General features: G+C 41.5%; 1 protein-coding gene across 1 annotated transcript in view; it reads left to right on the plus strand.

Moving 5' to 3' along the window:
- Window positions 1-16048, plus strand: part of LOC105521922 — a 127844-nt gene extending 111796 nt beyond the window's left edge. The window contains 2 exon segments of the mRNA XM_011956279.1: window positions 5192-5259; window positions 15907-16048. Coding sequence (XP_011811669.1) covers window positions 5192-5259; window positions 15907-16048 — 210 coding nt within the window.
- The last annotated feature ends 2525 nt before the right edge of the window (window positions 16049-18573 follow it).

The following is an 18573-nucleotide window of genomic DNA, read 5'->3' on the forward strand; positions in this document are numbered from 1 at the left end:
TTTTTTACATGTCAGAGCTGAAACTGGAAGTCCAGCACTGAGATTTCTTACTCTAGAGTAGAAGAAGCTATTGACATGGAAAGAGAATTCTATCCCTTTCTACCTGAGGCATTTGGAGAGAAAAAATAGAAACAATGGGAAAGGAAAAGAAGGTCTGATGCCAGGGTTTTTATTTTTCCTCCTGTTCATCTCAGGGCTAAACTTTAAAGGGGAGTAGCTTAGAAACATTCAGATAAGGAGAGGGAAAGCAGGGGCAGAAGAAGAGTATGAAGCAGTATTTTGCCCTGCATCAGTTATAGGACTCTGGGGAAAGAGTACCTGCTGGCAGCTGCCCCCCTCCTCTAATACTCTCTGGCAGTACAAGAGAGTTAGTAGGAACTGCTGGCTCACTGCTTTCCTGAGTTTCTCTTGGTTTACATGCAGTATGTTCAAGACTCAGAAGTTCCTGAAAGTGATTTAAAAGGCAGCAGATTTGGGATGCAATGGACTTGTCGTAGAGTCTGTCATAACAAAAGTAAAGATGACTCCCAGCCGAGGATAAAGAATGGACACCAGGGCTGGTGGCATCCCGGCAGAGGCAGAGCTGCAGATGAGTCAACAGTGCCAAGGAGAGCTGAGATGAAGATCAGTTAGCCGGGGAGGGTTACAAGGTTCAGATTAAACTGAAAGAGTGAAGCAAGGCAAATGAAGGCATGAAGGCATTTGCCATGGGCTCAGCTGCAATAGGACAGGTGCCATCAGGCAGAAGAACACACTACTTCTTAGTCCAGAGAATCTAGAGGACAGTACAATAATGCCTCATGGATCTTGAGGGCCCTTCTTCCCAATGAGCGCAAGGTCCCAGATCAGACCCTCTCCTCCGCGTATACCAGGATGCCATCTTGATTTGTAGCCAAAGGTAGGAAAACAAAATCCTAAAGAGACTCTTTAGATTATTTGGTCAGATTAAAATTACAGATTGAACTAATTACTTTTTATGCTAACCATTAGGTAACACATGAAGAATCAGAGAAGTTCAGAAATTTAAATAAAATGCATGTTCTCTGTGTCCACCTGAGTTTATTTGGGGGTTGTGATTCCACTACATTCTTCTGTCCGTTACCCTGACTTATGTTCTTTATAACACATCATGATCTGAAGGTTTCTTATTTATTTGTTTGATTTGTATGTCTACCTTAGCAGAAAGAGCGCTTCAAGGAAACAGTAGCCTGGACTTTGTCTCATTTGCCACTGGGAAGTTAACCCGGAGACTAGGGTCTGGTTCACAGAAGGTGCTCAATCAATACTTGTTGAATGAATGGTGCTTTGTAAAGCCTCTTTGTCAGGTGAGACATATGGGTGTAAGGATTGTGAACATCAAATAATTCAAGTAATTATTTTAATTATTTAAATCTCATAAATTATTTTAATTAACGTTTATTAAGTGCCAAAACACTTTACATATGTAGACTCATTTAAATACTTACACCATCACCATGAAGTCAGCAATATTATTATCCAATTTCTAAATGAGAAAATGAAGGCACAGAAAGGTTAGGTAACCTGTCTAGGTCACCGAGCGCACGAGAGTCAGGGCCAGGGATTCAAACAAAGCATTATGGCTCCAAAGCTTATACTCCCATCCACCATGCCACACTGCCTCAAAATCTCAAGTGTGGCCTCAGCTCACCGCCTCCTTCCCCTCCTCCCTCACACCAGATGAGCCACAGACGGTTAAGTAGGCAGCGAACACTTCTCAAGATGTTTTCATCGATTTTGCCAACACTCAGCTGCTTTATCGGCTCTGATGAAACATTTGTGACAACCACAGCAATTGCAATGATCATTTCCATGCTGAAAACATTTGCCTACAAAGCAGACATTTTCTCTTCAAAGTAAACACTGGTGCTGCTGAGAGGCGCCTGCCCATACCCACGCGCACCCTGCTTCCTCTAAATGCCTCGAAGGCAAAATCCCCCCAAGCAATGATGACAACAGAGAACAGGATGTGGGCTTCTCCTCCAGGAGACCTCGTCTGACATTCTCAGGCCAGTCATGAGGTGTCTCCCTTCATCCCGACCTGTGAACCCGAAACCCAGCCCTTACTCCACACATGCTAACAACACTAGGCACAGAGCAATCACCCTTCCTGATTATGTGTCTGGTCTTCATCTTGGCTGCATCATGAGGGTATGGATGATGCTTTATTGATCTTAAACCCAGCACTCAGTGCATCTGCTTCATTAACTAGTTAATTGTAAGCAGAAGAAGTTGTTGAAGCCCCCTGAAGCTGGTCCTATTAAGTTCAGAAGAAAATAAGATAGAAATCAATAGTGTTGGGTAGAGAGAGAAAGAACCGCCCTAGAGTAGAATTTCCCTAAGTATGTTTCAGTAAGTCCTACTCCAAAAGATATTAATAGGGCATTTGGTGGGAGGGTGGGGTGGGGAGGCTCTCATTGCCAAATAAGATGAATATATGCAGAATTAAGTTGAATTAAAGCAAAAAAAGCATCTTTCTGGAGGACTTCTCAGAGCCTTTGGCATGTCAGAATGCCTGGTGAATCCCCAGAACGGGCATGAATGTATAGCATTTTGCAAATGCATTTGACCATAGGCCTGTTTCTTTTCCAGGCATTTCAGCATCCTAGTGGACTATAAAAACCAACTTGAAGAAATGCTGTCTGCACAGGAGAGGACAGAACCTCCTCGGTCAGTATTTTATGTGGGCATGGATGGACAGATCACAGAAAGCTGATCATTAGCATGGCTGAAGTCTTCCTGAGACTAGAGAGATCCAGATGGCAGCTCTGTAGGAACAGCCTCTCAGGCACATGGAAGAATGTACTGCAGACATAACAAAATGGACCACTACATGCTAAGTCCCGTGCTGGGTCTTCTCAGGAAACTAATTCAGCCTGCGACAGCCCTGGGAGGTCAGTGCTAATATCCATTAATGAGGAACTCCAGGACTGTGGAGGCTGGCCAGCGGACTTTTGCGGAAAAGATGGGAGTCTTCCAAACACAAATCCAGTGGCTTCTCTACATTACCTAGCTGCTTAAATAAAGACAAAAACCCAAAAGGTGTGAGCAGTTCACCTCTCTTTCAAGGCTGTGGGGTCTGCAATACCATCTTCTTGAAGAACCTGACCAGAAACGAGCTTCACCTGGAGCAAGATGGAGACCTCTCCCCAAGTCAGAGAGAAGCTCTTCTCATACCTCATCTACACACCAAATCACGAACTTTGCCAGCGTTCGTAAGTGATTGTGACTGTTTCGTTTTCGAAATATCAGTCGGCCTGTTGGAGTAATTTTATACTTAAATTATTTAAATGCAATCTATCCATTGAAGCAATTTCCCCTGCACAGGAGAAGTGTTTTCTTTTTTAGGGAACTGAAGCATGATAAATAAATGAATAAAGACTTGTAGCAGTGTTTCTCTCTCTCCTGAAGAAAGCACTTCAGCGGCGAGTCCCTCTTGTCAGAAATCTTGGAACTCATAATATTCCCTGTGGTTCTGCCGCTCAGCATTAAAAATAACCAAAGACTCGAGTCACAGTTGTGTTTTTTTTTCTAGACACGAAGCACATTTTACGCCACAATGCCCGGGATGACACAGGGACAGTGCAGCGCTTGCTAATATTCTCTACTGCCTCTCTCCCCAGGCCTGCAAGCAGTTAGAATGGCTTAGTGGTGATCACAAATGCTGTCCCATTTGGAAAGCACTTCTTTAAGGCAGCACCGATTAAAATTCATGAAAGGCGGCTTGCTTGCATAAATAAATTAAAAGATGCAAAACTAAAGTTTAAACACCCATACACAACTAGCATTTTGCAAACATCATATGCACCGCGGTTCTCAATTCTGGGCTGTCATGCAAGAAGTAGAGAAAGAGGCCTCATTGGGTTTGAATGCATAAAACTGGGAGCACCTTGATCACCTTCGGCACAAAGGAGTCTCAGCAGCAAAGTATGAACTAATTGATTTGCACCTTTTCTAAATGCATATGGATTTTAGGGGAGAATGCCAATATCTGGAGAGTATTGTTAAAAAACCTAAAAACAGAATGAGCACAGATTTTGCAATTGGACAATGCCAGGTCCTAGCTCTTAAAATTACTATGTTATTTTGGGTAAATCACGGACAGTCTCTGATGCCCAGTTTTCTCATCTGTAAAATAAGCATAAGACAACTAACCTCTAACCTTAGATTGTAGTGTGGAAAAGTGATATGCCACACGCAGGTCAGCTAGCAGAGAGGAGGTGCTCATAAACGTTTAATTCCCTTCCTCCTGCCTTTATCTTACATTTCTACAGTGGTGGCCTTGTGAAAAAGGAATGAGCCCTGGGGTTAGAAGCTTTAGAGCTGAGCCCCAGCTCTGCCACTCACTGGCTGTGTAACCTCAGAGAACCAATTTCATCTCTCTGAGCCTCAGTTTCTTCCTTCATAAAGTGAAGATGTTAACATCATCTCTCTCCCAAATGTACATAACATCTATGAGGTATCTGGTCGTTTCAACATTATATGGTAGACATGTCTTATCACCATTTCCTTAGTGAAGAAATCTTAGAGATTTTATTTTCCCTCCAGAACTCTAAGGTAGAGAGTGTATAGTGCATACATTCTCTCTCTAAGATAGAGAGCTCTGGAGGAAAAATAAAATCTTCTCTAAAAATACATAACTGTAATGACATACCTCACACAGATTTGGAGTTCAAATCTGCATCATCCATGTTGCTGGGTGACCCTGCCCCACCTCCCTCCCCGCTGCCCCGCCTGAGCTCGCAACATGGGAAATTAACAAAAAATAAATAGGTCTCACCATTGCCTTAGTATCATCAGGAAACTGATGGTAAGAGATGAGACAGAGTGAGCCCAAAGTGACTTAGCAGATGTGCGACAGAGTCAGGACCAAAAAGCAGATGAGCCTAGCTCCCCCAATTCCACTGCATGTGAGGTATTGGCCCTCCTCCCACTCCAGTGCCTTTTTGCTGACTCTGAGGCAGCTCAGGATCCGCCTGGGAGAAACCTGGTCCAGGTTTCCTTCAGCTGTGGGCATTTAGCGGCCCGCCCCACCCTGATGGAATGAATATGATTTCATCCCTAAGCTCCAAAGCCTTGCTGCCATATTCTGATTATTCAATGCAGTTGGCATCAATGGGATACATTCCAATCTATCTAAGGAACAAGTATGCTCTTTTCTGAATATCATAAGCTGCTGTTCTCAGAGAGGGAGAGGCTGGAGCTGGAGCTGGAGTTCCACAAAACCTTCACGTGGGAGAGGTGAGTTCATGGGAGACCAGCTAAAGCAGGCTTGAAATATGTTCCCCTTCATGAGCTGGTTGGGTGGGGGAATCACATCAGAAGCCTGGGAACCTCCATCTGGCATTCTCTATCTGGAGCTCTCTAGCAACATATTAAACCTCAGGGAACACCAGGAATCAGGGCCAGATCCAAGGGGAAAATTCTAAAACACATTGTATCTGTCAGTAGTCTTGGAGGGGAGCAAAAGAAATAAATTCTGGCTAATAGAAGCAAATTAAAAGTGTGAGAGGAATTTATAAAGAGGGTATCGGGGAAAATAGTCTTCAATAGGTAGAATGGTAATCTGAAATTCTCCTTCCAAAAAATACCTAGAAATGCTAGAAAGACATGATAAACAAACTATGTATTTTAGCTTTATTTTTTGGAGAGATGGGTTCTCTCTATATTGCCCAGGCTAGTCTTGAACTCTTGCTCTCAAGCAATCCTCCTACCTCAGCCTCTGGAATAGCTGGGGTTGCAGGCATGAGCCACCATGCTGGGCTATATTTTAACTTTTAGGAGCTTGTAAGAAAGTAAAAGAAATCCCTGGGTCAATTAAAATAAAGAGGAAACTAGAGCCTTGTGAGCTGACCCTGAACCGCCCTGGTAAGTAGGTAGGGAGGTGTGAAAGAGCATGGGAAGTGCCAATATCATTGACCTAAAAGCTTGGCTTTTTATGCCTACCTTGGAACAAAAGACCAAATCTTAACACCTGAACAAAGACATCTGCATAAAGCCAGAACACTCAAGGGGTTATACCATGTATAAAAGAAAAGACTTGAAAATCCACTCAACCTAGTCCCTGTGTACAAGGATGCTTGTCTCTACTGATTGAGCTCTGGAGGGAAAATCAAATCTTCTCTAAGAATACATAACTGTAATGACATACCACATACAAGTTTGAAGTTCAAATTTACACTATCCATGTACATTTTTGGTGACCCTCCCCACCCCCACCCCCGCCCTGCAACACAAGAAATTAACAACAACAACAAAAATAGATCTCAAACAAGAAATACTTTGGAGTACCTGGCAGATGCAAGGTTTATGTCATTATTTTCCTTATTTTATGTAACTCACAGTGAAATTCCTAACTAATACAATGAGGACAAAATCTGAGTCAAGACGGTAGGAAAAATAACCGGGCCATGTTTTCAAGAAAATTAGATAATAGAAATATTGGAAAATTGTAAAATAATAGTCTAGCTCATTAAAAGCAAAAAGAAACAGAACATGAGAAATGAGAAAGACATCAAGGAAAAGAGTCAGGCAGATTTTTTTTTAAAGATCCAAAAAACAGTAATAGAAGTAAAAATTGTTGCCATTGAAATTTAAAAGAAACACAACACAACAAAACAAAAACCCTCAATGGATGAGTTTAAAACTCACTATAAAGTGGGAAAAGAGAGTTATTGAAATGGGAGATACACATTATAATGAAAATGTGGAAGTGCAAAGAAAATGTCTCAGACCAGTAAGAAAAGAAATGAGTTAACTGACTGACAGTATACTTCTCAACAGAAACAAGAGAAAACGTACTATAGTGGAGTAATAGTTTCTTTTTTTGTTTTTATAGAGACATGATCTTGCTCCGTCACCCAGGTTGGAGTGCAGTGGCACCATCATAGCTCCCTGCAAACATGAACTTTTGGCCTTAAGTGATCCTCCCATCTCAGCCTCCCAAAGTACTAGGATTACAGGCCTGAGCTGCCATGCCCAGCCAGAATAACGTTTTCGAAGTACTGAGATAAAACCATTGTCAACCTAAAATTCTACATCAATCTAATATTCTTCAATCATAAGATTGAGAGTGAAGACATTTCGGGACACGTGAAGGCTAAAGACAAATACCACCAATAGACTTTCATTAAAAAAAAATTACCAATCGGGCACGGTGGCTCATGCCTATAATCCCAGCACTTTGGGAAGCCAAGGCAGGAGGATCACCTGGGGTCAGGAGTTCAAGACTAGCCTGGCCAACATAGCGAAACCCTGTCTCTACTAAAAATACAAAAATTAGCCAGGCACAGTGGTGAGTGCCTGTAATCCCAGCTATACGAGAGGCTGAGGAAGGAGAATCACTTGAACCCAGGAGGTGGAGTTTGCAGTGAGCCAAGATCATACCACTGCACCCCAGCCTAGGTGACGGAGCAAGGCTCCATCTCAAAAAAAAAGAAAAAATTACTAAACACTATATTTTGTGAAGAACATTGAAAGAGAAGAAAAGGTTGAGCTGTGCTGTAAGAGTGAAAGGTAAGCAAAGAAACTGGCAAATATGTGGGTAAATCTAAATAAATGTTAACTTATTAAATAATTATAATAACTAATTTCAGGGTATAAAAACAAGGTGGAACTAAAATAGAGGGCAATAATGTAAAGTGGGAGAAGTGAGATTGCTGTTAAAGTAGTCAAGGTCCTTTTGTTGTGTATTTTATATAAAAATATATATTTTATACATGTAGTATATATAACATATATATTATATATACATATTCTACATATACATACAAGTAATCCCCCCAAAATAAACACACAAATCCATAAACTAGAGAATGTCAAATTGGATTTAACATAAAGCATATTGGGAAATTAAATTACTTCCAATAAATTTAGATTTGTAAGTTCAAGTTTTGGTGAAACCCTTCTACTCTAAACACTTGGGGAATGTTAGGAATTTTAGGGGGTAAACACATCGTTCTCTTTACCCTCCTCACCCAAGTTCAGTAGAGATGGAGATACAGACACAGCAGTTAGACATACGGAAATCAAAGTATCATTTTATTACTCATCACGACTCTGTTTTTTCCTTAGGTGTGCAACGACATACTACATGCTGAATCCCGGAAGCTGGACTGAGTTGCTCACCCAGTGACAGATAGCGCTAGGCAACCTTAGGCCTTCCCCTTCGGGGACAGAATCTTCTCCTGTAAACGTTATGACATGAAGAAGGAGAGAAGAATCCATGCTTTCTACAGGATGTAGATAAGAAGAGAGAAAAGGACGGAGGAAGGAACTGGGCTGACCACACTCAGCCCATGCCATAGAAGCACTGAAGTATTGCCATGGGACAGAAGACCTGATTTTTGACTGGGAACATGAGGGTCAGTAAAAGCGACTGTGAAAACTATCAGGTAGGGAGAGGCAAGCACCAAGAAATAGAAAAAATACATAGCTAAAAATAAAACCTGCAACTTGAGATTTTCCTACTGACCAAAAGTATAAAGGACATAAAGAAATCCAAAGCTAATAAAGATAGCCAACAAAAGGAAAAATCAGGGCATGTGTTCTCTCCACATAAAATTGATGTTATTAAAGCAGTTTTCCAAAGTTATTAAAGTATGAGTATTTTAAAATTCTCAAAGAGAACAGCAAAGAAGTAAATTCTATGAAATAAAGAGCAAATAGTGATGAAATTAAAAAGTGGGAAATGAATAGGTATATGTAAAAAGAAACCGATTCACAATTGACATTCTAAGAAATGAACAGTGGAGTCATTGAAATAAATTATTCAATGAATGAACGCTGAATCAGACACAGTTGAAATGCGAATTAGCAAACTAGAGGATAACAACAAGGAATTCACCCAGACCTCAGCAGAAAGAGAAAAAGGGATGATTTTTTAAAAAATCATGCAAAGAACAGTTTAGGGAAGTAGAGAATAGACTGAGAGTCTCCAACATACATCTGAGTTCCTGATAAAAATAATAGAGGAAGTGAAAGGGAAGTAATGTGATAAAACAATAGAATTCTCCAAGACTGAAAAAAGATATGAGGACTCTTGGTTAAAAGTAGAGGACTGGCAGCATTCACTATACTTTTATCCCTTCCTAAATTTCACTAAAATGACAGTGAAGGGATTTTTAAAAGCCATACATTAACAAAGCAAAAAAGAACAGGAGAGAAGGCAACAGCAACAAAATTTTGGAAGCTAGAAATAAAATAAGACAAAAATCTGTCTTGGTAAATTTTAGAATGCTGAATCCTAAACCAGCAGTGGAAAAAGTCAAGAGGCAACCCAGTTCATATCACAGAACTGGCTAAAGACTCAGGATTTTACAGCAGCTGAGAATGTCTGGAATTGGGGTAAAGACAGGGCTAAAGACAGGTGAATTGGGTAAAAAATCTGTGTGAAAATCAGTCAGATCCCACATCACTCCTCAGAGCCAGTCAACTGCCCTGTTCACCCAGCCAAGACTAGAGTCCTTTTCTCGCAAGCAGTGCTTCTCCTGGTGTGGACCCAGGAGCAGCAGCTTCAGCATCACCTGGGGACCTGTTAGACATGCAAATTATTGAACCGCACCTCTGACTTAACTGAGCAGAAATTTAAGGGGTGGGACCCAATATTCTGTGATTTAACAAGCTCTCCAGTGAAATGTGAGAGCCACTGTTTTGTTTGTTTGTTTGTTTGAAACAGAGTCTCGCTCTGCCACCTAGGCTGGAGTGTAGTGGCATGATCTTGGCTCACTACAACCTCTACTTCCTGATTTCAAGCAATTCTAGCACCTCAACCTCTGAGTAGCTGGGATTACAGGCGCATGTCACCACACCCAGCTAATTTTTGTATTTTTAGTTGAGGAGAGATTTCACCAAGTTGGCCAGGCTGGTCTCAAACTCCTGACCTCAAGTAATCCACCTGCTGCAGTCTCCCAAAGAGTTGGGATTACAGGCGGGGGATTTTAAATGGCAGGGCAGTAAGCATAATGGAGATGGATGTATTATATCAAAAATAGGAAATTTGGTAAAAGTTTCCTTACTGAATGTTGAGGCTCAGCATTATTTTCTTCTTGGCTCTAGAATGCTGGAAGATAGAATATAATATCGTCTCCAGGAAAGAGACTGAAAGGGACTTCTCTGGGGAGTCTGACAAAATGCAACCAAATACAAAGGGAACGACCTTCAGGTACTGACAAGGAAGGCTCTCCGAGTAAAATCCCAGCCAAATCACAGTTGACAAATCTTATAACATGTCTAAAGCCTCTATTCAGGTTTGAAGTCCTACATTCTGAAATATGGTCAGACAACCAAGGGCTGTCAGACACCCAGATATCTAAGGAAATCTTCTGACATCATAGATTTCTTTTTAATGGTACACTGTAGAGAACTGGTGAGAAGAAAACTATAAAAACACCTATCAGTCATGCCCTTAGAAATTTAATACTGCAATCATTCCTAAAAAAAACTGAAAACTGAGAATATTCAGAGAACGAAAGGGAAATCAGGGAAATTAAAAATATCACAAAAATGAGAAACACAATAGGACGTTTTAAATTAGAAAATTTCCAGGAAAAAAAATGAAGATGAAGAGAAGAATACCCAGAAAGTAAAATATAAATAAATTAAAAACTTAAGTCAGGAGATCTAATAACCAAGTAATAGGATTTTTAGGCAATTTGAGGAAATGAAACAAATACAATGATCAAAAATATAATTCAAGAAAAGTCCCCACAACAAAAGAACCTGAGTTTCCTGAAAAAAGAGTTTATCAGGGCAATGGATTAAAAAGAAAATTTTAAGGACTTGTGGCAAGACATATTAGTATAAAATTTCCAAATAATAGGGACCAAGAGAAAGTTTCACAAGTTTCCAGAGGAAAAACACACCACAAAGGCTCAGGAATCTGACTGATTTCAGACTAATATCAGTCTGGAGGTTGGAAAACGATGGAGAAATGTCTTAAAAATTCATTCTATTCTCAAACTATTAATCAGGTGTGAAGGTAAAAGAAAAATATTTTTAGATCACAAAAGATTACTTTCCATTCAACTTTCCCAGAAAACCACTATAGGATGCACTCCAAGAAAAAGAGGGAATAATGGGATAGATGATGAAGGTAGATCCCAGGAAGAACGCTGTGCACAGGCAGAGAGAGATCATGAGAGGTCAGGAGCCTCCTGGAGAGAAATTGCTAGAAAACCTCATGTAAATAAGTCTTGAGAGATATACATATTGGACAAAGGGTTTGCAATTTTGTTACTGATTTCTACATGTAATTCTAAGCAAGTAGGGGAAAAATGATGAGTATTAACCCTAGAAAAAAACTAAACTTTGCGAAGGAAAGGAAAAATCATAGTTTGCTACATGAATCATTTGTAAAGGTCATTACCTGAAGATAATAATATAAACACTGAATATTTATCTCTCAAAATGATAACATTATCATATTATAATTAGAAGGATATGGAGTTTGGGAAGAAGATGAGTTGGGTCAGGAGAGCAAAGAGCTAGATTCTCATCTTCCCTCATGGGAAGTCCATAGATAATGCCTAAACTGAACACTGAGTAACTAGTAATTTGAGTATATTACTATGAATAATGGCATGGGAGTAAATAACAAATCTATTAGCTTTTTTGGGTGAAATGGTTGTCTTCGAGAAAGAAAAAATGAGGAGATGGGGGACAGAAAGCTTCTATTTGGTATAATTGACTCTGTAAAACTTTTGATTCTTCAGATTTGATTCCATAACTAACATAACATAATTTTTGTAATTTGACTGTCATACCTTAAGCCCTATCAGACCAGGAGTTATGTCTTGGCAGCCACTATCACTGGAAAAAGAATGACCTTGGGCCAGAGATTTCTAAAGCTATCTGATTCTTCAAATTTTATCCATAATTAACTTTAAAAAATAAAAAATTCAAGGGGAAAACATAGAATTAGATAAATAAGCCTGTGAATTGGGTTTCAGCTTTACTTAAAGTATGGTCATCTCCTGGGGGCAATGTATCCAAAGAAGTGTGTTAATTTTTACCCACTTAAATTAGTTCATTTTAGAAAATACATTTTTAGAAAGAAAAGAAAGATCATTTTACAGGTGAAGTAAAATGTTCCAAGGAGATCTCGGTCTTTTAACTGCTCTCGGAAGACAACACAGAGGAAATGAATAGGAACCATTTTTCTCGGTTGCTTGGAGACCTTGTTGAAGTAACGTGAGAACTACTGAGGGCATATGAGACATGCCTGACAATGTCAAAACAGCAAGCAGCTTCATCTTCCATTTTGTATTTTGAAATAGAAAAGAAAACAGATGAAATAACTTTTTCATTATTTTCCACAGGCCAAAAGGAAATTTGCTTCAATTTTAATAACATTTCTGTTTCTTATTTATCATCATACAAACCTTATAAAAATTGCAAAGTCTAAATTTGGGGGATAGGGTGGAGGGATGAAAAAGAAAATGTTTCTGTCATCTAGCCTTTTTTTATTGAACTAAAAATAAAACCTATGTTGCTTTTGAAGGAGAAAACAGATGGATAATAGTTAGTTCAACAAATGACCGTGAAGTCTCAGGAAACCGGCTCAAGGCTATGCAGCCGAGAACACCCAAGGTCACACCACAGAACTGGTCAAGTGCAGATGCAAACCCTGCCTCAGCTAGCTTTGACTCCATAGATTCCACTCATGACATAGGCAGCGTGGACAATGCTCAGCACCACTCCCACCACAACCAAGAATGATCCACTATTCTTCAACCACCAGGGCTCCAAGAAACTCTTCCTCCTGGTCCCCATTCTGTGCATCAGTAGCTCCTGATTTGAATCCTAGGTTGTGTTTCCATTGGTTATACCTGGGGCCTACAACAATTCTACAGTTACAGGAGCTGTAAAATGCTAGGAAAAAGAGCCTCTAGCATTTTCAACTGCCCACCAAGACTCATAAAGGGGAAGGGCATTCAATGTCAAGCATGGAAACAGACAGAACAATGACTATCATAACTTGAACCCTATCAGATGGTAGTGAAGTACATGGGCTTTGCAGTCAAAACTGACTATGTTCAAATCCCAGCCCTTTTCCCTGAGCTACTGAACCAAGCACACTCCCAGCCTAGGGCCTTTGTCCTGCTCCTTCCTCTTCCTGAGATTCATTCCCCTCCAATATGGGATTATTCACATGATTCATCTTGATGAGGCATATTGTTTGAAGCCATATCCTCCTTGCTTTCTTTATGTTCGTTCCATGATTTATATGTATCCCTAAAACTTATTACCACGGGATAAACTATATCACGTACCTGTTGATCTTCTTCCTTACTGTTTGTGTCCTACTCTATCTACCTCACTTGGCTGTAGGCCCCATGAGGACAAGAGTTTTGTTTGTTTTGTGCACTGCTGTATTCTCCAAAACCCAGAACAGTACCTGGTGCATCGTGGACACTCTATCAGTATTTTGTGATTCAATGAATGGAATCAGCCAGCCAAGTCATTTCTTTGAGCCTTAGCTTATCATCTGTAAAATGAGTTTCATAATAGAAACTGCATCATAAGATTGTTTGAAAGATTAAATAAGATTAGCATCTGCAGTGAGATGGGGATAGTCTCCTTACCCATCCACCTTGCATTTCCTATTTCCATCTCAACCTACCCACATTGGGGCAGTTAGACTAAAGCCCCTACTACTTTAGGAAAGCTGTCATGGTAGGACCAGAGAACAAAGGGATCACATCTTGGTTTTGAAGTTCAATGCTCTCAGTCCAGAAGTAAGACAGAAACTATTTAGAAGAATATGTGATCGAGTAGAACCAGTTTTTCCAGTCTCACTACCCATACCCATAAAACTTTCCAAGGTAGGGAGGAGGGGAGAGTACCAGAGATAAAGCAAAAGACTGTGGCCCTTCCCCTGGGCCCCACCTCTCCTCCACAGGTGTCAGCTGCAGAGACGGAAGAGCAGTCAGGAGAGCTGTGGATACAGAGGAAAGGGTCCATTACTGTGCTCCCATCTAGTCTTCCATGAGATGGCAACTCACGGAGGCCCAGGAACAGATAGCAGAGATAGCTCCATGGGATACCTAGAGGCAGGGATACTCAGAGGAATCTGGATACCCATGAGTCTCCAGTGTTCCCAGTACAGCACTGGAAGATAGCCAGCTCCCTCTGTGTAGCCTGGGATGGCATTAGAATTAGGAGAGAAAGATGTCACATCAGAGAAGAGCAGAGACTATGAAGCCAAGATCAGGTGGGACAGCAGTACCCACACACCTGGGAGAGGGTGCCAGTGACCAAGACCAGGAGTCACATCTTGGCAGCCACCATAACTGGAAAAGAATGATTGTGGGCTGGAACCTCAGCCTTTTCTCAACTCATACCCTTGTCAGAATACATCTCAACACCAGAATGCAAATGCCACACCAAGGGGAAAAAAAGAAAGGGAACAAGTTTGAATTTATTGAGCTTAAACCCAAAGCAACTTAGAAAACCCTGAGGGGACCCAGATTCCTTGGTACTAGAATTGGGCATCTATCATGCAGAATGGGGGCTTATATAAACATATAATTAATAAAAATGAAGTCATAAAACAAAAAAGTTACATTTATTTAATTCAGTAATTACATGGCCTATGAAAACCGGACTTGCCAAAATATGTAAAGAACTTATTACAGTGTCTGCCATTTAGTGAACAACTAAACAGATGGAAGCTGCTGTTATCACTGTGATGACCTGCTGGTCACCAGGCCATTCACTTCAAGCATGTCACCTCTAACTCCCACAACAACCCTGTAAGGAAGATATTTTATTCTTTCTCTTTTGTAATTATGAAAAATGGGACTTGGAAAGATTCAATGATTTGGCCAAAGTCATACTCTTAGGAAAGGCCAGAGTTTTGAACCTAGGTCACCTGATTTCATTCCAGGTTTCCACATCTCACACTCCCTCCTAGGGGGTGGGAGTCCTGTTTAGGTCAGGGGACACTTGCTGTGGTGAGACAGCTGGATGGGGCTGTCCTGGGCTGGCTGGCACTGCCAGCCCTTGAGAATGCTTCCATCAGTTATGGCAAGGACCCCAGGCTGTGAACAACAGTCCAAATCCAAATTGGCCTCTCCAGGGTAACCTATCTAGACAGGGCTTGCTTTGTGATGTAGAGAGAATCCAGGGGCCTGTGGACTTTGAACTGGGACACTGGTTGATTTCCCTCATAGGTCTTCTAATCACTCAGCCCCAAGCCCCTCAAGTCAAAAAAGTGTGTATGAGAAGAGCAAAGTCCTCCTCTGAGAAACCTAAAATAATGAGTTGAGATACCAGAGGGAGGAAAGCCCTACGCAGTTCAGCTGGGGCAGTATTTGGGCACTGCAGTCTAATTCCAGCTTCAGTGATTCCTCATTCCTTCTTCATGAGAGCAACAGAGGCCCAAACAATGGGGCAATGTCCCAGGTGGAGCCACAGAACCCAAATGCCCACCAGGGAGCACCAGTGAGTCACATGGGTCTTTGGCAGATATGTGAGGGAACTCATGGGGGCTCAGGGTCATTTCCAGGTTCATAACCACATATCTTTGAATTTTTCTCACTTGGGTGCAGGCGGGACAGGTGATTATGCAGTGACTTCAGGGTCACTTTGCTGTGTTTCATCAGGGAGTAACACACACACACAGACACACACACACACATGCAGAGGCACATATGTACATGCCATGCAGAGCCCTGGATCCAATCTGCTCTAGCAACGTCTGCTTTTTCTGGAATAAAAATGGTCCTTCACTTCCAAGAATTTGTTTGAGTTGTTATTTAACAGATTTATTTTGCCTGATCCTCCCTTGTACCTCCTGATTCTCCACACCACCTGAACACTCACCGCACATCGTCTCCTGGTCCCTTCAGGCCCCCACTCTTTCTGATACTTCTCTCTGAATAACAGGCCTGAGTACAGACTCACGTCAGAGGTGGATGTGCCCTGCTTTGGTCAAATAGTCCCCCAGGACAGTGCTGCCCAGGAATCTCCTTGGCTGCCACCTCCAACCAAGAAGGACCCAATCCAGTCACAGCAAGAGACTCCCTGAGCTATGAATCCCAGGTCTCCCTTGACCAAGTACAAGTGACCCACAGCATGAGGAGAGTGAGGGTTTGGGAAACAAAGCTGCAGACTCTGGAGGGGTTTCTATTTTCCAAGATGGCTGATTACCAAGGTCACAAAAGCAGTTACCAGAGTTGAAGCCAGTTAAAACTGCCTGATAAAGTTTCATCCATCCCTGTTTTATAAGATCTCAATGTTCATACATGACAAAGGGGTGGAGGATGTTCTCTAAATGGATTTTTTTGGACAGAAGCCTAGGAGAGCGGAAGCAGACCCCTTAGCACTAGGAAATGTTAAGAGATTCAGCAAAATCCTCTGGCCAATGGTGTGCCCTATCCACACCTGTATTCACGACACAGGTGGGAATGGTTTCTGTTCTGAAAGAGGAGTGGTCTCTGAGTTTAAAGTGCATCACAAAACAGACAGCTGAGAAGCCTCATGCCTCCGGTGGTGGCTTCTCTGAACCATGATGTCTTTATCCTCATAAAAGCTCACCTCTCTGGCAGAGAAATTGCCCAAAGTCAAAGCATCAATCAGATCCTCAAAAGCTCCACGATAGTAACTAACCGTGACTGACTGAGCTCTTTCAACCAGTCAGGCCCTGTCCTGGGTGTGACTTGGTTCTCAAACTTTGTAACTCTGACACCTATCCTCTGAGATAGGTACCATTTACTATTCGCAATTGACAGGTGAAGAAACTGAAGCAGAGAGGGGTGAAGTAATTGCCTAAGGTCACGCAGTTAGGAAACGACTAGGCTGGGATTCAAACAGAGTGAAGCCACCTCACCACACTGCCTTTCCTCGGATCACTTCTATCACACCCCCTAACCCGATATGTTGTCATTGTTTGCGTATTTATCACCTCTACCCTTGATCATGAGCCCCTTGAGGGAAGGCACTATGTGTTATTTATTTCTATATGTCCTCAAACCTAGCGCAGGATGTGATTCGAATAGATGTTAAAAAAACGTAGAGTTGAATGATGGTCTTCTGCTTTAAAAGCTTGCACTAGTGCAGAGGAGAAAAGTAACTGAAAAAAAAGAATGTATGTTGAACTCTTGCCATGCAAAAAGCACTATACTAAGTACATTGCACTTATCATCCCCTTGAATTCCCTGAAATTCTCTGAGAGGTAAATACTATTATTAGCTCAGTTTCACAGAAGAAAACCTGTGTCACAGAGAATTTAAGTGGCATATACATGACCCCACAGCTGGGACTCTCCTTTAGACATCTGACTTCACTGCTGTGCATTTTATTTATTATGTTGCTGCCCCTGTGCTATAAGAACAATGAGGAGCCTAAGGAGGAAGGACCTCCTTCCACCCAGAGGATCAAGGAAGTCTTCCTGGAAGAGGTAGCACCTGGCATAGATTTTTAAGGATGAGTAGGATCTGGAACTGCACAGATAGACAGGCGAAGCAGGACACCCATGCAGAGGAAACCATGTGAGCAAACACACAGAGGCAGACAACTGCCTGCAGCGTGTGCAAGAAAACAAGAATCACTTGCACTTGGCTGCAGCTCAGTATGAATGAAGAGGAACATGTGCGACTGAGTTAGAAAGGAAGCCGGGAGCCAAACTGTAGAGAATTTTGAATGATGAGCCCTGGGGTTTGAATTTTAGTTACTGGGCAATGGGGAGCCATTGAATGATTTTGAGCAGCAAGTGATATATTCAAGTTGTGCTTAGGATGATTTAGTAACCAGAAAGAAGACAGCTTAAAGCAGAGAGATATAGGCAGGATAAAGACCAATTCGGATTACTAGAAAGATGGGATCAGTGTCTTAACCAGACCTGGAGAGGAGAGAATGGAAGCAACAGATAATTTGATGCCAGATCCAATTATTTAGCACCTAGTAAGGTGTAAGGGCTACGATGGAGGAAAGAGTTAAGAGAGATGTTAAGGTTTCCTCCTGGCTCAGAGGATGACAGTTCCCTTAGCAGAGTGCATGTTCGTAGGAGACAGACCTTGTCAGGACTGGTGGATGAAGCTAATGAGCCATTTCCCCCACACTGGGAGCATTTTCTAAAGGGTCAAATCTAAATTCCAGGTCATCTGCCCTCTCAGTCGGGAGAACTCCAGTTGGTAACACAGGACTCAATTTCCATTTCTTAGACAAATTTTCTTTCTAGATTTGATTTACACAGAGTGATGTATATTTCAGATCAGTGTCAGGCATCAATAGCTACCACACACACACACACACACACACACACACACACTCAACACATGCCCACCACCACTAATGACCAAGAGCTTAATGAAACCTCCTCCTCTGTGTGAGCCGCATTAGTGACTTGATCCAGTAATAGAAGACAAGCCATACAAATTGAAAACTAAAAACTTCCAGATTCCATCCTGCTTTTCCTTATGTCACTTATTTTATGCTGCATGAATTGGATATTAGTTTCTCCGTTTCGCTGAAATGTCGGATCACTAGGGTAGCTTTAGCAGACTCAATTTCGCTTCGAGTAATAGAGTGAGATTATTCAAAATTATTTCCAGT

Source organism: Colobus angolensis, unplaced genomic scaffold (assembly GCF_000951035.1).
Source record: "Colobus angolensis palliatus isolate OR3802 unplaced genomic scaffold, Cang.pa_1.0 Scaffold412, whole genome shotgun sequence".
NCBI lineage: Eukaryota > Metazoa > Chordata > Mammalia > Primates > Cercopithecidae > Colobus > Colobus angolensis.